Raw genomic sequence first — 20,818 nt, 5'->3', positions numbered from 1 at the left:
GAGTGGTGTTTATACTCTTGAATGTAGCCAGGCTCGTGCGACCATCCTCTCCATGACCCGCCCATTCGCCGCCGCTGCTGCTGCCGGAGCCTGGTCAGGTGTTCGTTGTACAGCGACGTAAACTTTGCGTTTTAGGAAAACAGATTGGGATTTTCGTGTCCGGACGAACGGAGTCGAGGCCATGCTGAGACGGATACTTCAGATGGTAAGCTTGTGGTGCGACAACGTCCACCGTGTCGCGTTCTGTAAGCTAAAACGAGTCGTTTACCTCGGGAGAGCCAGGCCTATCCTTGTCTATGTATTTTATGGAGGGTACGCGCCGTTTATTACACAGAGTGTTGCGGATGGGCGGGGTTTTTGTTTGTAGCAACAGGGGTTCCTAGTATGGAAAAAGAAATCCGTCACTCCGTCAGATCGCAGTGAACATATCAAGCGCTCCTTGTGTGGCATTGACACAGCTAGCCATAAATGCTAACTAGGTTCGCTTGATTGATGCTAGTGTTGACAGGGATGTAGCAAGCTAGTATATGTCTATATATAAAGCAGTAAGGTTAGCAAACTAAGTTGCTAACGTGTCCACCTTGCCGTAGCCCTGTCAAATAAGGAATAACTCCGCTAACGTGATTGGTCACGGAGCCATGCCATGTTTGCAACGGTTTCCGTTTCATGGTTAGCTAGCTGTGATATAGCGGTGGGTTAATTCATCGTCCACTCATCATCACATGCTAACGCTGACGTTGTCCGTATATTGACCGTTGGGAGGTCCTGTGTGTGATGGCTGACCGCAACATGGACAAAACTATGTGTTTTAATTAAAGGGACCCATAATAATGTTAACGTGGCTTTTACAAGCGTGTCACTAAAAAAAACAAGTGGGAGTAACCCAGGTTAGCTCGCTTGCTAGCTTCTGTGTTGGACTACATTTACCACAGGGCATTGCCAACGTCAACTGCATCATTGTGTACATTTTGAGGTCCCGGCCTTGTAACCAGGAAAATCCATCTATGTTTTTAGGTCAGGGACACTCATACACACTTCACTGCAAACCTGTAAGAAACCAAACGAAATAAAATATGTTATGCTATAAATGTTTCCCCTTTAGTTTGCCCTTTAAATCACACTCCCGGACCTGTGCAGTAACGTTAGCTTGTTAATTATTCAAGCTGTGTAGCTAACAACACAGACATGATCACAGGCTAACAGCAGACAATATGAGGGGTCCTGTCTCTAACACACATCTGTTTCCCTTATGAGAGAGTTTGCCTGACAGTTTACTGGCACAAACAGTCAAACTGTTCACCACATTGTCAAGATAACAGTTATATTAATATTACTGCTGTATCATGTCGGAGCTGCTGTGTCACCTTTGGCCCAAATGTGTTTACTTTGGCAACACTGATGGAGGTTTCATCATGTTTTGAAGGTGCACTGTGTATTCTGATCAATAGAGAAAGATCTTCATTGACAGATGTTTTTATTATGCCTAAATAAACAAACCCTCTTCCTTTTCATGACTGAATAAACAAACCGTCCTTAAAGGACAACACAGTTTCATACTGTTCTACTTCGTTTATATCTGGCGGACCCCGCAACCTTTTTATCTTCAAACTCTCTGAAGATCCTTATTTTTCCTCTGAGAACAGCTTGTTTATTCAGTTATGGAAACTTTTTGTATTTCAGAAATTCTGAGTTTTAATTTGTTCTCCAAAACCACATCGTGCCCCTTGAAAGCCGGGGCTTGATAGTGTAGTAGATAGTGTAGTAGAAAGAAAAGTTGTGGGTCTATTTCAAGACAGTATATGATACAAAAATCCCTTAAAAAGTAAGGTTTTCATTTATGTATAGGACCGATGTTGATTTAAATCTAGTCAATAATTTCTTTATCTGACTTTGCTTTAGCTAAATATTAATTTTCTTTCTGTTACGCTGTTGGAGCGTTGTTTTATTAATGTAGTTCTTGAGTTGGTTCAAAGGTTGTTCCATGATGCGCATGCTGGGTCTGCCTTTACCGTGGTGTTTTTCAGCCGTCCAACGGGCTCTGATGACTCGGTTCAAAGTACACAAAGTCCCTCTCCCAACACACACACACACACACACACACACACACACAAACACATGGGTTGTCACCGGATTCATTCATGCAGACTATCAACACAAAACCCTTTTTTGTGAATGGACCCTCAGTGGCATGTCCACTTTATGTGTTTGTGCTTCAAGCCAGTGGACTGTGCTGATTTGAAGTGACCCTACTCACGTCTACTGCCAGCCTCTGAAGAGGGTTGATTCTTTTTCATCAGTCTAACAGCGTCCCCCCTGCAATAGTCTAATGTTCTGGGTGTATTGTTAATGCATTGACACTCACACTTTAATCCTAAGGCAGAATTTTAATTTGGAAAGTGATTTATGTTTGGACATCACAAAGTTGAATTGGTGAAAAAACTGTGTTGTGAAAATGGAGTGGAAAAAGAAACTTTGCAAACATTCAGACAACGAAGTTATGGAAAAGTAATAGAGATGCAACTAATAATCAATTAAATGTCCACTATTTTGGTGAATCTGTCTCTTTTTTTAAAAGAGAGTTGAGTCCCCTTTGACAGTAAACTGAATATCTCTGAGCTGTGGACAGAACATGACTACCAAAGACGTAATTTTGGGCTTTCAGAAGCACTGATTGACATTTTTAAGCATATAAGTCCATGTCCAAGGCAATGAATATCATAAAGTCAACCATAAAATGTGGATAAAGTTATGGCAGAGCTATAAAATACTTCTGCCTGACTGCGTCACAAGTCACAAATTTGTGAGGCTGTAAAAAAAAAAAACTTACCGTAAATGACATCAGGACTAACATTTGGCGGAGGTCAGGGTGGAAGACTCTGACTGTATAAAGTGAAAGAATCTTCTTTGGTCTGATGAGATTTAAGTGGAGCATTTGGCTAATTGTGTTAAATGTTTGGTGTCAGCCGAACACCACCCCAACCATAAAGAAGCTCAATGGCAGTGAGGATGCTCCTCTGCAAGAGGCACCTGAAGGGTTGTGAATGTAGAAAGAGGGAAAAAATACACGAGTGGATGACAGAAAACTGCTGTTCATTCACGACCTCAATGATTCAACATGACAAAGCTTTAGCAGTTTGTGACGCTGGGTGTTGGTACTTGATACTTTTACCGAAATAACCTAGCACCAAAACTTTCTTTCGTCGAATGATTCCTGCATTGATCGCTTTAATGTGTCCACCACAGCAGCTATAGCCCCTGCAGTCCTTGGTGTGTTTGACAGAATTGATTACTATGAACTTTGATAATGTAGTCATGTAAAAATTATTGATGGGGTCAGTGGTGTTGGCATTTTATGCTTCTGAAAGCTTCCACTTAAATGAAGGGTGGGTATTTGTTAAGTAATAAAAAGAGACATGGCTTGCAGCAGTTTAGTTTAGGTTGACAGAAACATACAAAGTCCCTGATCGCTGCCCAACATGCCGATGTATTTTTCTGTTTTTCATTGTGAGTAAAGATGAACGAGACTCACTGTGATTCAAAGTTGTAAAACAATGAACAGTCGATGACATCCTGCAGCAGCTGGAACAACTGGTGTCAGCGCACACTTCAGTGTTGCTATGTCATGATACTGCGATCCAAAATAATCACAACACCAACAACAACAACATTCCAGGGTTAAACCCTTCACAAAAATGTGTTTAAGGCTTTTAAGTCGCACCCAGCAGAGTTGTTTATGCCAGGGCTCAAACTGTCAAAGGCCATGACTCCTTTTCTGAGAAACCCTCTGGACCTTGGATTATTGTTTACCTGATACAGCGCTTACCAAGATGCAAGAGTTGCAAAAGCATACAAGTAAAGAGCACAAGCATCAAAGTCAGAGGTGCATGTTTGTGTGTGTGAAATTAAAATGTCTTTTGAATATTGTACGTTAATGTATCGTGTGTAATAATCCGTATCTTCTCCTCCCCAGACTCCTGGGAAGGGAGGCTCCCAGAACGCAGAGTCCGAGCAGCCCAGCACAGACCTCAATCACGACCAGACGTCTGAGGTAACATAAACTCTGAGCTGCAGAATTCAATCTGTCTGAAGAGTGTTTATCACCTGAATGACTCTGATGGTCTGTTTTTGTGTCCAGGGCTTCATCTGTCCTCAGTGTATGAAGTCTCACAACTCTGCAGAGGAGCTGTTCAAGCACTATGAGCTGTTCCACGACACCGGAGACCTGCCCGCTCATGTGGCCCCCACGAGGTGAGGGTATTGATGTGGCACGAATTATTACACCATCGACAGAATGTGGTGTTTTTGTGAACACACTCTGCCTTCGTTTACAGGGAAGACCTCACAATGCTGCGGCAAGAGGTTCAGGACCTGCACGCTTCTCTCAAGGTACGGTGGAGTTTGGGAAGCGAACAGAGGTGTGTAAATGGTCGGTTCGTACAAAGACTTGATTGTGTATCTGCGTTTGTGTGTGTTCACCTGATTAGGAGGAACGGTGGTTCTCTGGAGAGCTCAAGAAGGAGTTAGACAAAGTCACAGGACAACTGAAGCAAGTAATTCCTTCAAGATATTTAAGATATATTACGATTAAATGTGGCCGATCTGGATATAAAACCGCTTAATGAGACATGATGACAATGCTTCCTCTTACTGTACGTGTTTCTCTCTTTGCCTCGATCCCACAGAACGACGGGCCGGTGGACTCTGAAGATTCAAGTAGGGGAAAAATACATTTAGAAATTAAAAAGATCCAAAAGCATCAATTGCTAATGATATGTGGTGCTTTTTTTTCTCAGCACTAGAAAGGAAGCTGAACGAAGCAGAGACAGAAAAGTTCAACATCAAGCAGATGAAAGACCTGTTTGAGCAGAAAGCTGCGCAGCTGGCCACAGAGATAGTAGGTTAGTGTGCGGCCAAGAAACTGGGAGGCCTGTCTGTTTGTGTGTGCGCGCATTATTTACCAACACTGAAGTTCTCTATTACGACACCACTGTAAAGCATAATCCATCCATTGTTTTTAGAAATAGTAGGCCTTTTGACACATTAAATCAGTGTTCTTCAATCCTGGTCCATGGTCCAGATGTTTCCCTGCCCCAACACGGTCAGCTTGTCATCAAGCTCTGCCGAAAGCCACAAACATTTTATCTGATTTCATTTATCCATCATTTTTCTTTTTGAACCTTTTAATGTATTTTTTAGCTTTGTACTAGAGCTGTGCAATATGGCCTTGAAATAACACTGTAACAAAATCTAAGACAATACATACTTGCGATATTACCAGGTCCTACTTTATATACCTGTTGGCAAAATGTAGATTAACATAACTCACAGTATCTTTCATATTCCTACATAAAACCTACGTCTTAATGGGGACACATGCTGTATACAACATAACCTTTGTACAAACCTGGAATGATTGAATAAGAAAAAGATGATTTGTCCTAAAATCTGTTTGAAATGTGGTCAAAAAATAACTTGAAAGGGTCTAAAAACACATGTAGTTTACGTGCTGAAGTGTCACGTGCTGTAGTGTCCCATGCTCCCCCCCTGCTGGCCAGAATGTGCCACTGTGGCTGACGCTTGGCCGCCTGCCTTTGCAGGTGATTGCGGTCTGGCTGATTATGAACAACCAAAACAAAACACAATACCACAGCCAGCCTCCACACTGCGTCTCTGGTCAGGTGGAATGGAGAAGGGGAGAGTCTGGTGCCGTACCCTTTTTTGTTATTCATAATTAGACAGACGCTATCACCTGGAAAGGCAGGAGGCCAAGCGTGAGCCACAGTGGCACATCAGAGGAGGAGCACGTAACATGTAGGCAGACTGTGATGTTTTCCTTTAAATAAATTCAGAAGTGAGGTTTCTGTGTTATTTATGTTGGATATCATTGAATGGGCTTCTTAACAAAAAAGAAATGCTTTCATTGTTGAATGTGACAGACTTAAAGTCCCGCTATGACGAGGAGAAGAGCCTGAGGGAGGCCGGCGACCAGAGGTCGGCCAAACTGGCCGAACAGCTACAGAAAGAGAAGCAGGAGAACGAGCGACTCCAAACAGAACTGGTACAGGACACACTTTCTGTCGGTGTTTATTCTCTACTCACTTGGCTCGAGACGTACTTTCAGTCCTTTCGTTTATGAATTTTGTGCTTTGAAGTTTAAAATGATAACACTGAATCAACACCGTGAAATCCATTTGGCAGTGCGCTGTTTTGTGGCCGACTCAGAGATGATCATGACCAGACAATCCCTTCACGGTTGTTACGGAAATGTGAAACAAAACTTAAACATCTTTATCACGTGCCGAGCCGTATACATCCGTATACACGTGAGCAGTTATCGTCGCACCAAGCAGCATGTTTTTCCCACGGCTTTAACAGGCTGTCTCCGCTCTGCCCTCTAGCTGCAGCGGCCGGGCGTGGAGGACGTGGAGGTGCTGCAGAAGGAGCTGGTGCAGGTCCAGACACTGATGGACAGCATGACTCGTGAGAGGGAGGATGAGTCCGAACGCCTCAAGAAACACTACGACCAGCTGCAGGCCAATTACACTACCTCAGAGGTAAAAACACCTGAAGTCCTGGAGGTCACATGTAGTTCTGCTGATTTTCACTTTAACTATTTCATTTCCTTCTGTGCCCTGATTCCCACAGTTGACATAATCATTGAGAAGATCTGTCATATAGTGAAGTTGTCCCTATGTGACCCCTTTTCCATTTCACCAGTCGTTTGCTGAGGCCACACACGGCGCTATTTGGCAAGAAACCGGGTCTTAAGACTCTGGTTCAAAAATAGCTCTGAAATAACTTATGAATTAGTTCTGATGGACTCCGGTTATGTCAGACCTAATGGCTTTTCGCCTAATTCTTAGTAATTCAGACCCGGTGAATAATTCAGTCTTTCTGTCCTGCATGTTTGATCCAGATCTCTCTCAGCACCAGGCCCTTGAACCTCTCCTTCTGAAAATCATCTCAGAAGATAGTTTAACACATTCAGGAACCATATTCTGAATATATTTGAGAGCTGCTTGTCTTTAGATTATGAAACAGCTCTCAGGATTATAAGTAGCTTTGTTATAGTCTGCAAGCTGTCTGAAACAAGATTGTAAGTCATTGAGGTTTAAGCGCCACAGAATGAACATGGAGGTTTTTGCTGCCTCCAGGTCTGCCAGCGAAATGTCAACATGCAACAGTTAATATTATATTGAGCTCCATACATCGTCTGCTCCTGCAGAAGCACATAGCAAAAAGCAAAACAAACCCATTCTGATGAATTCTGCCATAACAGATTTGAATATTTATCCTCTCATCCCAGCAGCATCTCGATCAGTGTTGCTCGGCATCTTGCTGTTGTTTTGTGACTTACCTTTTGTCCGTGTCTCTCTTTCCCTCCCCCTCCTCTCCTTCTTTTTCTCCTCCTCACGTACTGTTTCCCTCTCCAACACTCACTCTTTCTTCAAGATTCGTAAACTGGAGGTAAAACCTGTTGTTTCAAGTCGACCCCAGATTTGGTTGCATCCTTTTGAGTTTCTCCAGAAAGTTATTATTATTTTTTTAATAGTGTGTTACCTCTCTTCATGTGTTTTTTTTTTTTGTTGTTTTTTTTTTTGTGCAACTGCTGCCTGGTTGTTTCTAATCCATGTTGTGTGTTTGTGTTTTCTTTTATGTCCGTCCTTCTCAGTGGTGCTGCTTCAGTTCCTGAATGTACACTAAACGGCTCTGTAAAGAGAGTGTAACCTGTCTGAACGTTGTATTGCAGATGACTGTATCCCAACTGAAAGCAGAGCTGGAGAAAGGTCCACAGGAAGCAGCCGTCTACACGCAACAGATCCACCAGCTGAGGAGTGATCTGAATAATTTGCAGCAGCAAAGCCAGGTGAAAAACACACAACCAGAGCCAAACAATTACAGCTATTAGAGTTTGGGACGTCACGGTTTCGAGATCAAAGTTAGCTTTCAATTTCGATCATCGTAATCAAAAGCACGAGCAGCAATTCAGCCAATGTTTTCTTCTCTCTACCTACATGTGCACATCAGAAGGGAAAAAAGAAAGATTTGAAGACGACACAGCTCGCACCTCCAGACATTTTTTTGTCCTGTTAAGTCTAATTTGAGCCACCTGGTTTAAGTGAAGCTGTTTTTTTGAAGAATTTGAACATGTAAATGACAGTTGTCAGGTCATTAAAACCTGTTGATCTTTGCGAATCCAGATGCGATGGTCTAACGACGGCGTAGCTGTCAGCGCAGAAGAAGTTTGAATCAAATCAATCCTAAATTTGGAGAATCGTGACACCTCTAAAGTCATTCTGAGCAGCTAACGGCAGGCACATGGCGTCTACCACACATTTTATAAGATTGTGTAGGATTTACTTTGACTTCTGTAATGTTAACACGCCTTGCCAGCTGCCTCTCAAGTGCACGCTATCTCAGTTTCTGTAAACCTTCCTCTGTTGCCCGGCATCAGGCCCTGCTGTCATCAGCCTTCTTTGGCAACCCGGCCATGTTGATTAAAAACGCAGACCTATAATTAAACCAGCAGGGGGGGATCTCTGCCATGCCAGCTCTGTCACTTTGCGTGAAATACAATCACAGGTAACTAGGCCTGTGCACTGGGAACTGGGGAATAGAGGCATGGGGTTCCTGCCAGAGATTAAATCCTTCCACATCAGTGCCCTTCCAGCCAAGTAGGTTTCCGGGTAAGGGGGGGGGGACTACAGAGTGGATACCTTGAGACCTGATGGAGAGACTCATCTCATGAGAATAGAGACAGAAGTGATGGACAGAGGATCAGGACTAAGAACAGACAGGTGAACAGCAACAGGGGTCTCACTGGTCTGTAACTTCAGGATTAGAGGGGAGGCACGCAGCAGGGAGCTGTGACAATGACACGAGAGAAGGACAGCAACAAGGCCATGAAGAGGAAGAGGGCTGAATGAAAGAGGAGGGGAAAAAATAGAAAGTGCCCAGAGAGGCTTGTTAATGTTGGCCAGCTGCTGTGTCGGCCTGCAGAGGTTTACTGAGCGTCTGTGAAGTCCAGGTGCCCCGTCACACTCCCTAGTTAGCAGCACGCTCCACTATTAACAGCATTTTGTTCTTTATCACCCTGAAGCCAAGTTTACTGCCAGCTCAGGGGCGAGTGCTGCACACACAGCGTGGTATTCCTGTAAGTCCTGTGTCGTAAACCTAGAAATGCCATACCTCACTTTACTCTCCACTCTTGACAACCAACTGTTCTTTTCCATAGCGTATGAGGCACACAGGGCGTGGGTGTTTGTGCCCTTGTTGCAGCTCCTATCAACTAGCTGACTGTTAACTTAGAAAAGAGAAGTGGTTCACGTCCAACTGTGACTTAAATTGATGACTCAAGCAATTTCTGAATGGCGTCTTAAACGCTGTCAAACTCTCTTCTTCAAGTCAGAACACAGACATTTTATTCACTGTTTAGATTTTCGCCTTCAGTTCATTTTTAACCCTCCTAAATCCAAAGCTTCTGGGCAACTTGTGTCATCGGTCTGACGATATCCTCTCCTCTCCTCTTCTCACAGAGCCTGTCTGAAAAGCTTGCACGTAAAGAGAAAGAATATCAGGAGCTTGAGGAGCGTCTGGGAGCTGAGAAGGCCGCCAAAAAGGGAGTTCAAGGCAGCCTGAGGGAGAGGGAGCTGGAGGTTCAAGAGCTCCAGACCCGGGCCTCGGGGGCAGAGGCCTCCCTGCAGAAGGCCCAGGCGGAGATCAGAGAGAGGGCTGAGGAGGTGGCAAAGTTGAAGAGTGAGATTGGGGAGCTGGAGGTGAAGCACGCGGAGCTGAAGGTTGAGAGGAAACAGTTGGAGCAGCAAAGGGAAGAGAAGGAGAGCCACGGTGCTCAGCAGCAGACTGAGATCGGTCAGGTGAGTGAAGGACAGAGACACAGGACTGTCAGAAATCAATAATAATGTATGTACATGTCACGTAGAGATGTGCTCAAAAAAACACAAAGTCACAGAGGATTCCACTCATCCAACATATTTCTTGCCGTTCTCCGTCTTCATCATCACTCGTCTCTCTGTGCTCCTCCTAGCTGCACGCCAAACTGCTGGAGGCGGAGAGGCAGCTGGGCGAGGTGCAAGGTCGTCTCAAAGAACAGAGGCAGCTGTCCGGGGAGAAACTGAAAGACCGCGAGCAGCAAGCAGCCGACCTGCAGCTCAAACTGTCCCGTGCAGAAGAACAGGTGGGAATCAGACGAAACTTGAATGATGGCTACAGGGAAACTAAGTTACAGTAACAGACTAGTAAGAACGTCTGTAGGTAGATGCGTCTGATTTTGTAAGTGTACTGCAAGTGTGGTCGAAGGTTTATTTACAAGGCTGAAATGGAAGCAGAGTCATTAAAACATGAGGAAACCAATGATCCATGAAGTTGAGATAAAAAGGAAGCAAGACAAACAAATCAAGATACAAATGTAACTGTTATAATACAGAAACAGCAAGATGCACAAAATGACTAGTATGGTTTAAAAAAGAAAGAAAAGAAATAAGCGGAGGAAAATAAATGAACGTGCTGCTGTGTTTTGCTTCTTTAGTTGAAGGAGAGTGCCGGTAAGAACACAGATGTGCAGCACCAGCTGGAGAAAGCCAAGCAGCAGCACCAGGAGCTGCAGGCGCTGCAGCAGAACACCAACGGCAAACTCCGGGAGGCGCAGGTACTGTCCGCCAGAAAAAACCCTCCAGTAACAATCATGACAAACTGTACAGTACAGTGATAATTGTGTGTCGAAGCTCTATAAGATTATATTACATATTTCACATAACATTTTGTCTGTTCACAAACAAAAAAAACACTGGCGCAGTATATCCCGTTGGTGTGGTCTTATATACCTCACACACAACACAAAACCCAACATGAAATAAATACATTTCTGCTCCAAAACCCAACGTGACCTTCCTGCTGTGCCGGCTCGCTCTCATGCTGCAGAATGACCTGGAGCAGGTGCTGCGCCAGATTGGAGACAAAGACCAGAAGATCCAGAATCTGGAGGCTCTGCTGCAGAAGAGCAAGGACATCGTGAGCCAGCTGGAAGCGGAGAGAGAGGACTTATGTGCCAAGATCCAGGCCGGGGAGGGGGAGACGGCTCTGCTGAGCCAGCTGAAAGAGAAAAACCATGCACTACAGGAACAGGTAGGTACACACAAACATGCACACACACACTGCCCCTCTCTACTATACAAATATAATGTGACAAAAGACACATGCCTCACCCACACAAAGAAATGTGCTGTAATGTACAATAATGTCAGCAAACTATTGGTCATCCTTGAGCTTATTACCTTTTTATATGTGGGTTGTAAAGGTAACACAGTTGACAGACAAGATGAAGAACCAATCGGAGAGCAACAAGCAAGCCCAGGATAACCTCCACGAGCAGGTCCAGGAGCAGAAGACTCTGCTGCGTTCAGCCCAGGACCGAGCACACACCCTGGAGACCTCGGTCACTGAACTCACCGCTCAGTTCGCGGACAGCAAGGAGAAAGTTGCCCAGTTGGATGCTCAGGTAATTGCAATGTGTATTTATTAACATGCAGTGCAATTATATTTCTTTTCAGTTTGTAGTCTTAGACCACATTGTCCTGCAGATTTTCAGAAAAATAACAATTTCTGTGGGTTTGTTCATCTTCTTCTTCAGCTAAAGGCAAAGACGGAGATGTTACTATCTGCAGAGGCAGCCAAGGCTGCACAGAAGGCTAACCTGGAGAACAACCTGGAGAGTGCCCAGCATGCATTGCAGGATAAGCAGCAGGTAAGGGCCTTCTTTTTGCCACTGATGTTGCAGTTAGGCTAAAACGCAGCACAGTGTCCCTTTTAATGTACAATATTTCTTTTGCTCCCTTTACTCCACCTTTTCCCCTTCTTATCCTGCACCCTCTCCCACCATCTTGCATAGGAGCTGAATAAAGCTCAGAAGAAGGTGGAGGAGCAGGCCCAGCGGCTGAAGGAGAGACAGGAGCAGTGCACGCAGCTGGAAGCCAGCGTGAAGGAGTTCAAAGACAAATTAATGGCCTCAGAACAACGTACAGAGCAGCTGGAGGGCCACAATAAGGTTTGTGTTGAGTCTTTACAGTGAGTACCCGATAAAGCGTCCTCTGCATACACGTTTCTTTTAGAATAATCCGGGGTTTTGATTTTTATCTGACAGAAATTAGAGTCGCAGGTTGGGGAGTTGCAGACCACGCGCGACCAGGTGCAGCAGGAAGTGCAGAAGCTGCAGAAGGAGGGGTCGGAGGTGAAACGGAAAGCCAAGGAGCTGCAGCGCTCATTGGAGACGGAGAAAGCAGGGTGAGATAAACACACAACTGCTGTGTCTGCTTTATTAAGATTTGTAGATGAAATGCATATGAATGGAGTCTTGATCAACGTTTATCTCAGTGATGGTACAACCACATGTATTTTGTTTATTTCAGTTTGTTCCACTGCGTTTTGGCTAAAAACATGAATTTTTTTTTTCACTGTTAAGGGCTACAACACTACAAGAGGAATTGAATAAAAAGGCAGCTGCTCTGAGTGACATTCAGCAGCAGCTGGAGCGCAGCGAGCAGGACAAATCTGCTCTGAAGGTGAACCTGGACAAGGTAGCCCAGGAGGGAAAGACTAAGCATGCAGAGATTGACAGAAAGGCTCAGAGCCTTGCAGCAGACTTACAGAAGGCCCAGCAGGAGAAAGAGGCTCAAAGGAAGGAGCTTGTCTCTGCGCAGGAGAGCTTCGGGAAGGCTAAGAAGGCACTGAAAGAGAGTCAGAGTCAGCTGGACACAGAGAGGAAGAGCCACAAGTCAGCCATGGAAGAGAAGGTAGGCTCAGTAAACAAAGCCACTTCAGTGTTATTTTTCTATGTTTCACTTTCAACAGAGAGTAAGAAACAGCCGCCTGACTACAACACCAGGACACTAACAACATTAATCTGTCTTAATCCCCAGGAAAAGGCCAATGAAAAGGCCAAACAGGAGCTTCTTAAGAATAATGAGGCCATCACCAAGGCAATGAACCAGGCTAAAGAGCAGTTGGAGCAGACGAGAGAGGTACGTTTCTGGAGGGGGAAAAAAATTGAAGGATCGAGCTTAATTGTATTCTAATGTAACACCTTATGACCTGTTGTGTTGTTTCTGTGAAATGTCAGGCAGAGAAGAAGTTGCAGGTGCAGCTGACCACAGCGGAGCAGCAGCACACAAAGACTCAGGAGGCGCTCAAAGAAAAAGAGAATCAGTTGGAGAAGCAGCGGGCACAGCTGAAGACGGCCCAGGGGTCTTTCGGGGAGGAGATGAAGAAACTGAAGGGCCAAGTGGCAGAGTTACAGGAAGTGAATGTCAAGAAGGCAAGTAGAGGGTACAAATACAAACATGCATACTGTGACTGTCAACTCTGGAGAGGATCGATGTGAACCGTGAACCTGTGAACTCCAGGGAGAAGAGGAGAGTAAGCTGAGGGCGCAGCTGTCAGGGCTCGGCCAGGAGCTGTCCTCTGAGAAGAGCCGGGCGACGGAGCTGCAGAAGGCCTTGGAGCAAAGCCAGGGAAGCCTCACGAAGCTTCAGTCTGACTTCTACGGCAAGGAGTCCGAAGTCTCTGCCCTGCGTCAGGACATGAAGGTAATGTGTGTGGCTGTGGGATATGACGACATGTATCTTTTAGTGATTGAAGAACGTGTATTGTTTATTTTGATGTTTCTTCAGAGCATTATTGGCCTCTCCTTTTTAAAAAAGGATCTGTTTCTGTAGATTATAGCCCACCTGGTTGGTGCCGACATCATCTGGTACCTCATTGATTTCAAGTCTGCGGACGAGACCTCGTGCTCTGCGGGTCGATACAGAAATATCGACACATCTGATCTGTTCTAGGATTTATTTTCATAATGAAAGATAGATATTTGAATTCAGTATTTTGGGGTAAAGGTGTGTTTAACAGGCCAATAAAGCCATATGGTCATTTTATGTAAACTCATCATTGAATTTACAGATTATCATTTGTTTCGTTATCTGGATGTGTTGCTATCTATATCGGGTTATGAGATTTGGGTCTTGACACACAGCCCTGAAGGTATTTTATGCAGGAAAGGCTGACGGAGAAGAGGCTTAGTTTAAAGAGGTTGTGTTACACGTTGTATTTGCAGAGAGGTTGTGATGCTGCATCACTTTTAACTATTTCTCAGGGGTGAATTAAGGAAACGGATGGATGTTGATCACTCCAGACAAAGATTTGCAGACTGGTCAATAAACAAAACACACACACACACACACACACACACACACACACACACACACACACACACACACACTCCTCCGAGCAGTTCCCTTAGTCCTCGTTGTTTATATTGATTTCTCTCTTCACCCCCCCCCCCCCCCCTCACTTCGGGTTCTTGTGATGTTTCTCTGACTGTAGGCGTCGGAGGAGAAGCTGCGCCTGGCTCAAGAGGAGCTGGCTGCCAACCGAACCCATCAGACAGGTTTAGAGGCTCAGATCCAGGAGCTGCAGACGGGCCGGGGCTCGCTGGAGCAGGAGCTGACGAAACGGGACCAGACGCTCAAACAGCAAGAACAAACCCTGAAGGAATTACAGAAGCAACAGGTCAGACGAACACAAGTTTAAAAGAGTGGCACACACAGAAATAAACACTTATATGACTCGCTGCGATTAAGTCCAAGGCGTTACATGGTAAACTGTGGTTACTCAATCAGGGTCAAGTAAAGGAGGAGATGGAGAAGGAGAGGAGTAAAGTGGAGGAGCTGAACAAAGCCAAGAGTGTCCTGGAGAAGAATAACAGCAGACTGACTTCTGAGTTAAAAGCACTGACGGAGAAGAGCGAGAAGGTCAGTCTCTTATTATAAGAAGCAGCTAACTAATGGTCCACGTGTCACAGCCTGAGCTGTTGTCCGCCATTTTTTGTCCCATACTGGCCGACGTGACCTGCTTCCCATGCTTGTGTCTTATGTAAACAGCTTAACTCGGGGATACTGCAGGTCATAAGGGGCCACATTCTTCAAAGCTAGAGCTAAAGCGTGCTTGAGTCGACAATTTGACCTGAGCCCGGGTTTCTTCAGTTCTTCAAAGCTGTCTTAAAATTGATCTGAAGCCGTTTGTGAGAGCAATAACCTGCTGAAGCCTCTCATAGTTTTACCCCAACTGTGATCTCATTTTTAGTACTGCTGCTTTCTTTAGAGACGGTAAACTTGTGTTTAACGACCAAATATTGCACATATTTACAGTATTTATTTCTTTTCAGGAGCTAGTTGAGTTACGGGAAGCCAAACAGCTGTTGATCCAGCAGAAACTGGAGCTGCAGGGTCAGGTGGAGGTGGCTCAGAGTTCCCTCGAGCAGGAGCAGAAAGAGCACCAGGCCACCAAGGACAGCAGGCAACAGAGAGAGGAGCAGCTCCTCGCCCAGACCAAAGAGGTCCAGGATAAGTTGGTAGGCCCATCTTCCACATCCCACCAAATTCATCCAAATATTGATCACCTCTCACCCCATTTCATGACACAATTAATGCTTCCTCTTAAAGGTGGCCGAGAAGCGAGCCAGAGAAGAGCAGGTGAAGCGCGGGGAGGAGGCGGAAGCCAAGATGGGCGTGCAGGTGACGGCTCTGAATGAAAACGTGGCCACGCTGAAGAGAGAGTGGCAGGGCAGCCAGCGGAGGGTCGGTGAGCTGGAGAAGCAGACGGATGAGCTGAGAGGAGAGATCGCTGTGCTGGAGGCCACCGTCCAGAACAACCAGGACGAGAGGCGTGCGCTTTTAGAAAGGTGAGTTGATCTTGTTTCTCCTCTCACGACATGTCTGCCTGCAGGTAAAGAGTCTTTAAATTAGCAGAAAGACTCTAAATGTTCTCGGCTGTAGAAGGAAAGTAGAAGCAGTGTTGAAGAGTGGAATGACTTCAATCGCTTGCCGTAGACGGAGGTGGTGACTTGAGTCAGCTGCTTAAAAGCCGAGAGAAAAGATAATTTAGTTATCCATAATCAGACTGTTGCTGCACAGACGCTTTTCAGGGATCACATTCAGATAATTAAATCTATTTGCATCTGTCACCAGGATGTTCTTATGTCTCCGGCGTGACTAACACGTTCCGCTGCAACAAGCACTCGGCTTTAGTTCCCCCAAAAGAAACAATTGGGCTGTGTGAAACTCATTTTGTTTAATATTAAACATTGCCTCAAGGATAGTCATGCTCTTTAAATTCGCTAATGTACCGTCTCATTTTTTAAAGAACTTAATTAAGGAGCTAATTAAAATGATGTGATATTTATTATATATTAAGTCTATTTTAGGCTGCAAGATGCAAGATTTTTTACAGTTTAGGTGACATCAGACAAACATTCCTACAACACTTGTGGATTCAAGTTTGATGATAATAATAGTAAACATTGAGGGGGCTCGCAAATTACGGATGTTTCCTGAGAGAAACAATAAAATAGGAGGACACTCGCTGATGGCTTTGAAATATGGGAGAAACACTTTCACTGTCTGTTGTCTGCTCTGATGGAGGCAAAGTGATTAGTCAAAACTGACTTGAGGCAAATCCACCTGTGAATAATAGAGCTCTGTGGTAGCAGAGAGATAATTAATAAAACTGTCCCAGAAGACAAGTTATAATTCCCCAAAACACTTCACATCAAAAGTATTAATTAACAAACTGATTATGCAGCCTGCCAAGTAGCGATGGTGGGGAAAATGATCCAGAACAACCAATTAATGAGCGCAGACACAAATCATTGTGTCCCATGTGGTTGTGTTCTAGGTGTGTAAAGGGTGAAGGCGAGATCGAGAAGCTGCAGTCGAAGATGGTGGAGCTGAGGAGGAAGCTGGACGACACGACGGCGGCCATGCAGGAGCTCGGCAGAGAGAACCAGTCGCTCCAGGTGAGTGAGGAAACGCCAGAGTTGATGGGATGAAAGTACAGATATGTTGGCAGGTGTCAACAGTTTGTCTCGCGAATAAAGTCCGAACCTCTGATTGTGAGTCCTGCTGTTGGTACCTTTTCAGATCAAGCAGTCACAGTCTCTGACCAGGAAGTGGGCCGAGGATCACGAGGTGCAGAACTGCATGGCCTGTGGGAAGGGCTTCTCTCTCTCTGTCAGGAAGGTAAGAGCGAACTGACGCTTGTCGGCAGCTGGACGCATATTTTAAACCGTCTCTAATCTCCGTCCCCCTCTCTCAATATCCAGCACCACTGCAGACATTGCGGAAACATCTTCTGCGCCGAGTGTTCGGCGAAGAACGCCCTCACGCCATCCTCTAAAAAGCCAGTACGGGTCTGCGAGACATGTTTCGAGGAGCTTCAAGGTTGATTTCCCTCTCCCATCCCTTTACGACCGCCCTTTACCACTTCCCCCTCCCCCTCCCCCATCCCTTCCTACTCCAGCAGACAGAAGAAGGCGTGTCTTCGTCATATTTTAATGTGCACTATGAAGGACAGACCCAGTGCAAGACTCCCACGTGCATGTGACTCCTGGCCCTGGCGTGGAGGGAAACAGCTGAAGGGTATTTACAGAAGGGACGCCAGAGCCACGTGACGGGAATCTGGTGGGATTGGTTGGGATTGTCTGTATCTGTTTTTGTGCCTTTGCTACTCCTGTGGACTGCCAGAGAGCGGAGACAGTGAGAACTCGACACCATCCATCTCTTTTAAGTTCATGTTCACATCTCCATCGTCGTTTTGGCATCGCTTGCGATCGCAAGGTAGTTGCATTTTGTTGTAAAAATGTTCGGCATCAGGAGGTGGAAGGTCGGTGTGACACTGCAGGAGTGACCGGGGAAGTAAATATTGGAAATCACTGCTGCCCTACAAAGGTACACGCAAGTAACTATCGTGTCCAGGAAAAGTGACGTTTTCTGTGTTTAGCTACGTCAATCCGACCCTTCACTAAAAAACTAAAATACATTTAGGATTTTATTGAAAAATTAATCGGTGAAGACTAAAATATTTTTTGGTATTTTGTCAGTTTAACAGTGCGTTGAACTCCACCTCGAACCGCAAACAAATACGACTCTTTCTGTAATGAACTTTTGATCTATTGAGGTTTTATATCTGTAAAAAAAATTTGGGAGTTGTAAAAATTGTTTTAAAAATCTGACGTCGTCTTGATGTGATGTCGTCAGGCAGAGCAGGAGCACGTGGGGGCGGGGCCAGCGGGAGAAACTCTCCAGTCAGTGTGCTGCACAAACAGGAAGTAAACCTGGAAGCTTTTTTTGGCGCCAGGCAGCAAGCAGTTCACATTGGACTGAACGGGCGCCATCTTTAGGTTCACCAGTTCTACTTAAAATCTGTGTCTTGCAACCACTGCTGTGCTGAAGGCAGCGACTGTATAGTTGTGACATCACAACCTGACAGACGATCAGACAGCTTGTTTTAAGGGCACAGTTTCAGAGTGGGAGCTTTGTGCATTGAGTGTTTTGATACTTTCACAGTATTTGACCTGCTGTATAATCAACAAAGACACGGAAACCTCACTTTCTACAAAATGTGCCAGAAAAAAGTTCATTTGGCCCCAAAACAAGTCGACAAACGGTTGTTAGTTTACCAGCTGAAGTTTTAATTTGATGTTCGCGGACAGGATTGAATTAAAATATGACGATACATTGATTTTAATTGTAAGGATGCATTATATTTTCTAAATTTGAGCCAGTAAAGAGAACTAGATCCTTCTTGTTAACATTGTGTCAAAGTGCCCACCGCTTGAGATTTTTAGGTTTAAACCGCCACTGTAAAAAGAAAACAGTTCATCAGTCGATTTATGCACCAGCGATTTTTTTCTGTACCAGACTTGAAACCAACGTTGATGTCAAACCAAGTTACTGTGTGTTTCCTTTGTGCGGCAGCGTGTTCGTGTATTTTGTTGAAATTAATGTTTTCACGACCAAAGAATGTCAGCAGCAGGAAAACAGCCGAGATTGAAAAAAAAAACCTGAGTTTGTTTCATGTTTCAGTATTTTTCTAAGTGTCTCCTTTTAAATGCTTTTTTTTTTTTAGTTTTAAATCACAGGGTCCTACACTTTTCTCTTGAACGCAGCACGTATGACGACGTGAGAGGCTTTTTTTCTGTACAGTCCGTTGTGTTTTTTTTCTCTGCGCTGCCACATTTCTGTCGTTTGCAAATCATGGTGCTTTCTGCAGTCATCGAAGGTGCCTGCATGTTTATTTTAATGTTTTTTTTTCTCCTGCTGCTCGTCTCCGCTCAACAGCACCGACTACTGCTCGAGCTGTGTGTGTGTGTGTGTGTGAGAGCGTGTGTGTGTGCTCTGCTTCCAAGCAATAACTGTGGCTGTGTGTGACGTTGCTGTAACAGAGTGTGTGTGTGTGTGTGTGTTTTAGTGTTTTAGGCCTGCTGTGTTCGTCTGCTGAGATGCACTGTACGAATGTCGGCTGCTCAGAACCTCAGCATCTCTCTGGCCCGCGTTCAGGGACGTCGGTGCTGCTTTCAGGTGCCGCCGTGACTGTCGGTTCTCCGCGCGACCTGTCCGCAGCCGAGGACACTGTAAAAGTGAATTCCTGCGTTTGTTTTAATTTATAATTGTTTGACAGATATATTTGGTAAGACCTTTTTTTTTGTGCAATCGTCTAGAAAGACTGGAGCGGGGCGACAAACACTGTAAGCCAGGTGCGACAACGCGAGGCTGTTCTTGTTTCAGACTTTGGCTTACCAAATTAACTCTTTATGCTTGTATGCTCATTGGACAAATAACAACATCCATCTCAAGTTGCAAGCTCTCAAGAAAACACCTTCTCTTTTGTGTTGCATTGGTTTTGTTGTCTACCTCAGATTGGCACAGGAAAGCACTATTTCTAAACCTTCAGAGATCACAAGTATTGTGTCATTGCCTGCATTTGATCAAGGATTTGTGATTTACCTATCAAGCTGTACAGTCCCCCTTCAAACCCAGAGAGATGATTTGCACCTTATTGTATTCTGGGCTCCTCCAGCCACAAAAAAAACAACAACATAGGACCACCACCGACTTTATACAGGCTTCAGCATTTCTAGCCCCGATGTACTTAAACTGCTCATTAATACTAAGGCTGTCATAATTATCTTTGTAAATGTTTGTAATGAAAGAGAAAAAAAAGGAAATTATATATAACACTCGTGGATGTAGAATCATGACAACAGTGAAAATGTACGTGGACTCATCAGTGTCTTACTCATTTCTACAGAATGGCACCACAGACCTGTGCACACTGAATTGTGGCTTGCTTCGTGTTGCTGTCAGTTATCACGCATGATGACTTATAACTGGCCTGTGGCTCACACGTTTCCCCCCCTCTCCATGTTTTAGAGTCATCGCATTCGATGGTCGTGAAAGGTGTGCCTTAGGCCAACGTCTCGCACGTCGCCGCTCACCGTCGGCGGCGACACGCACCGTGTTATTTACCACACAGTCAAGGGTGACCTCATCTCACCCGCAGGGACGAGAGGAGTCGTGTCATTTTGTGTTCACATGTTTCACCAGTTGATTTTCTAATTCATCATCATGACAAAACGTAAATAAAACCAGTACGTTTCTATTTTCCCCCGTGTTGTTGTCTTTCTTTACAGACGAGAAGAATCACTCCTACAGCCACTGAAGGTTTATTTATTTATAATGACATGAAAAATGATGCTGAATCAGCCAATAAGCTTCTAAAATGTTTGTTTTTCAATGTTTGTCCACCAAGAAAGACTTTTAATTTGAAGTTTATTCTCAAGGTCTGTGTAGTGACTGTTCTGGAGCTTTCCATCAGAAATAATCCCATGATCTTTTTGCCCGGTTGTCGTGGACATGTACGTGTCAGGGTTGTGTTTCACTTTGAAGCACTTCTCGTTCATGTTGGCTTAAAAACT

At 44.8% G+C, this 20,818-nt stretch overlaps 1 protein-coding gene across 2 annotated transcripts; it reads left to right on the top strand.

The window, feature by feature from the left end:
* The first annotated feature begins 32 nt into the window (after positions 1 to 32).
* On the top strand, positions 33 to 20,507 carry eea1 (early endosome antigen 1). Of its 2 annotated transcripts, XM_030424616.1 has the most exons (30): positions 33 to 205; positions 3,971 to 4,048; positions 4,136 to 4,248; positions 4,332 to 4,386; positions 4,485 to 4,550; positions 4,683 to 4,713; positions 4,794 to 4,898; positions 5,937 to 6,058; positions 6,399 to 6,554; positions 7,453 to 7,467; positions 7,751 to 7,867; positions 9,537 to 9,875; positions 10,046 to 10,195; positions 10,547 to 10,666; positions 10,939 to 11,142; positions 11,315 to 11,515; positions 11,648 to 11,761; positions 11,906 to 12,061; positions 12,158 to 12,297; positions 12,476 to 12,806; positions 12,933 to 13,034; positions 13,133 to 13,327; positions 13,416 to 13,598; positions 14,389 to 14,574; positions 14,685 to 14,816; positions 15,230 to 15,415; positions 15,507 to 15,745; positions 16,738 to 16,858; positions 16,983 to 17,081; positions 17,165 to 20,507. In XM_030424616.1, the coding sequence occupies exons 1-30, from the start codon at positions 182 to 184 to the stop codon at positions 17,285 to 17,287; spliced, it is 4,203 nt and encodes a 1,400-aa protein (XP_030280476.1). In that variant the 5' UTR covers positions 33 to 181; the 3' UTR covers positions 17,288 to 20,507. The 2 variants fall into 2 exon arrangements, with proteins under 2 accessions (XP_030280476.1, XP_030280477.1); XM_030424617.1 differs by lacking the exon at positions 7,453 to 7,467.
* Positions 20,508 to 20,818: the final 311 nt, after the last annotated feature.

The sequence above is a fragment of the Sparus aurata genome, chromosome 8 (assembly GCF_900880675.1).
Source record: "Sparus aurata chromosome 8, fSpaAur1.1, whole genome shotgun sequence".
Lineage (NCBI taxonomy): Eukaryota > Metazoa > Chordata > Actinopteri > Spariformes > Sparidae > Sparus > Sparus aurata.
Note: the sequence above shows the minus strand (reverse complement) of the source record. Positions and strands in the feature narration are given on the sequence as shown.

Bases quoted from the DNA above. Each gene is read 5' to 3' on its own strand.
- eea1 (XM_030424616.1), top strand. From the start codon at position 182: ATGCTGAGACGGATACTTCAGATG. The intron at 13,328-13,415 runs GCAAGTAGAGGG...TGTGAACTCCAG, and splicing joins AGGAAGTGAATGTCAAGAAG to GGAGAAGAGGAGAGTAAGCT. The intron at 17,082-17,164 runs GTAAGAGCGAAC...CTCAATATCCAG, and splicing joins TCTCTCTCTCTGTCAGGAAG to CACCACTGCAGACATTGCGG.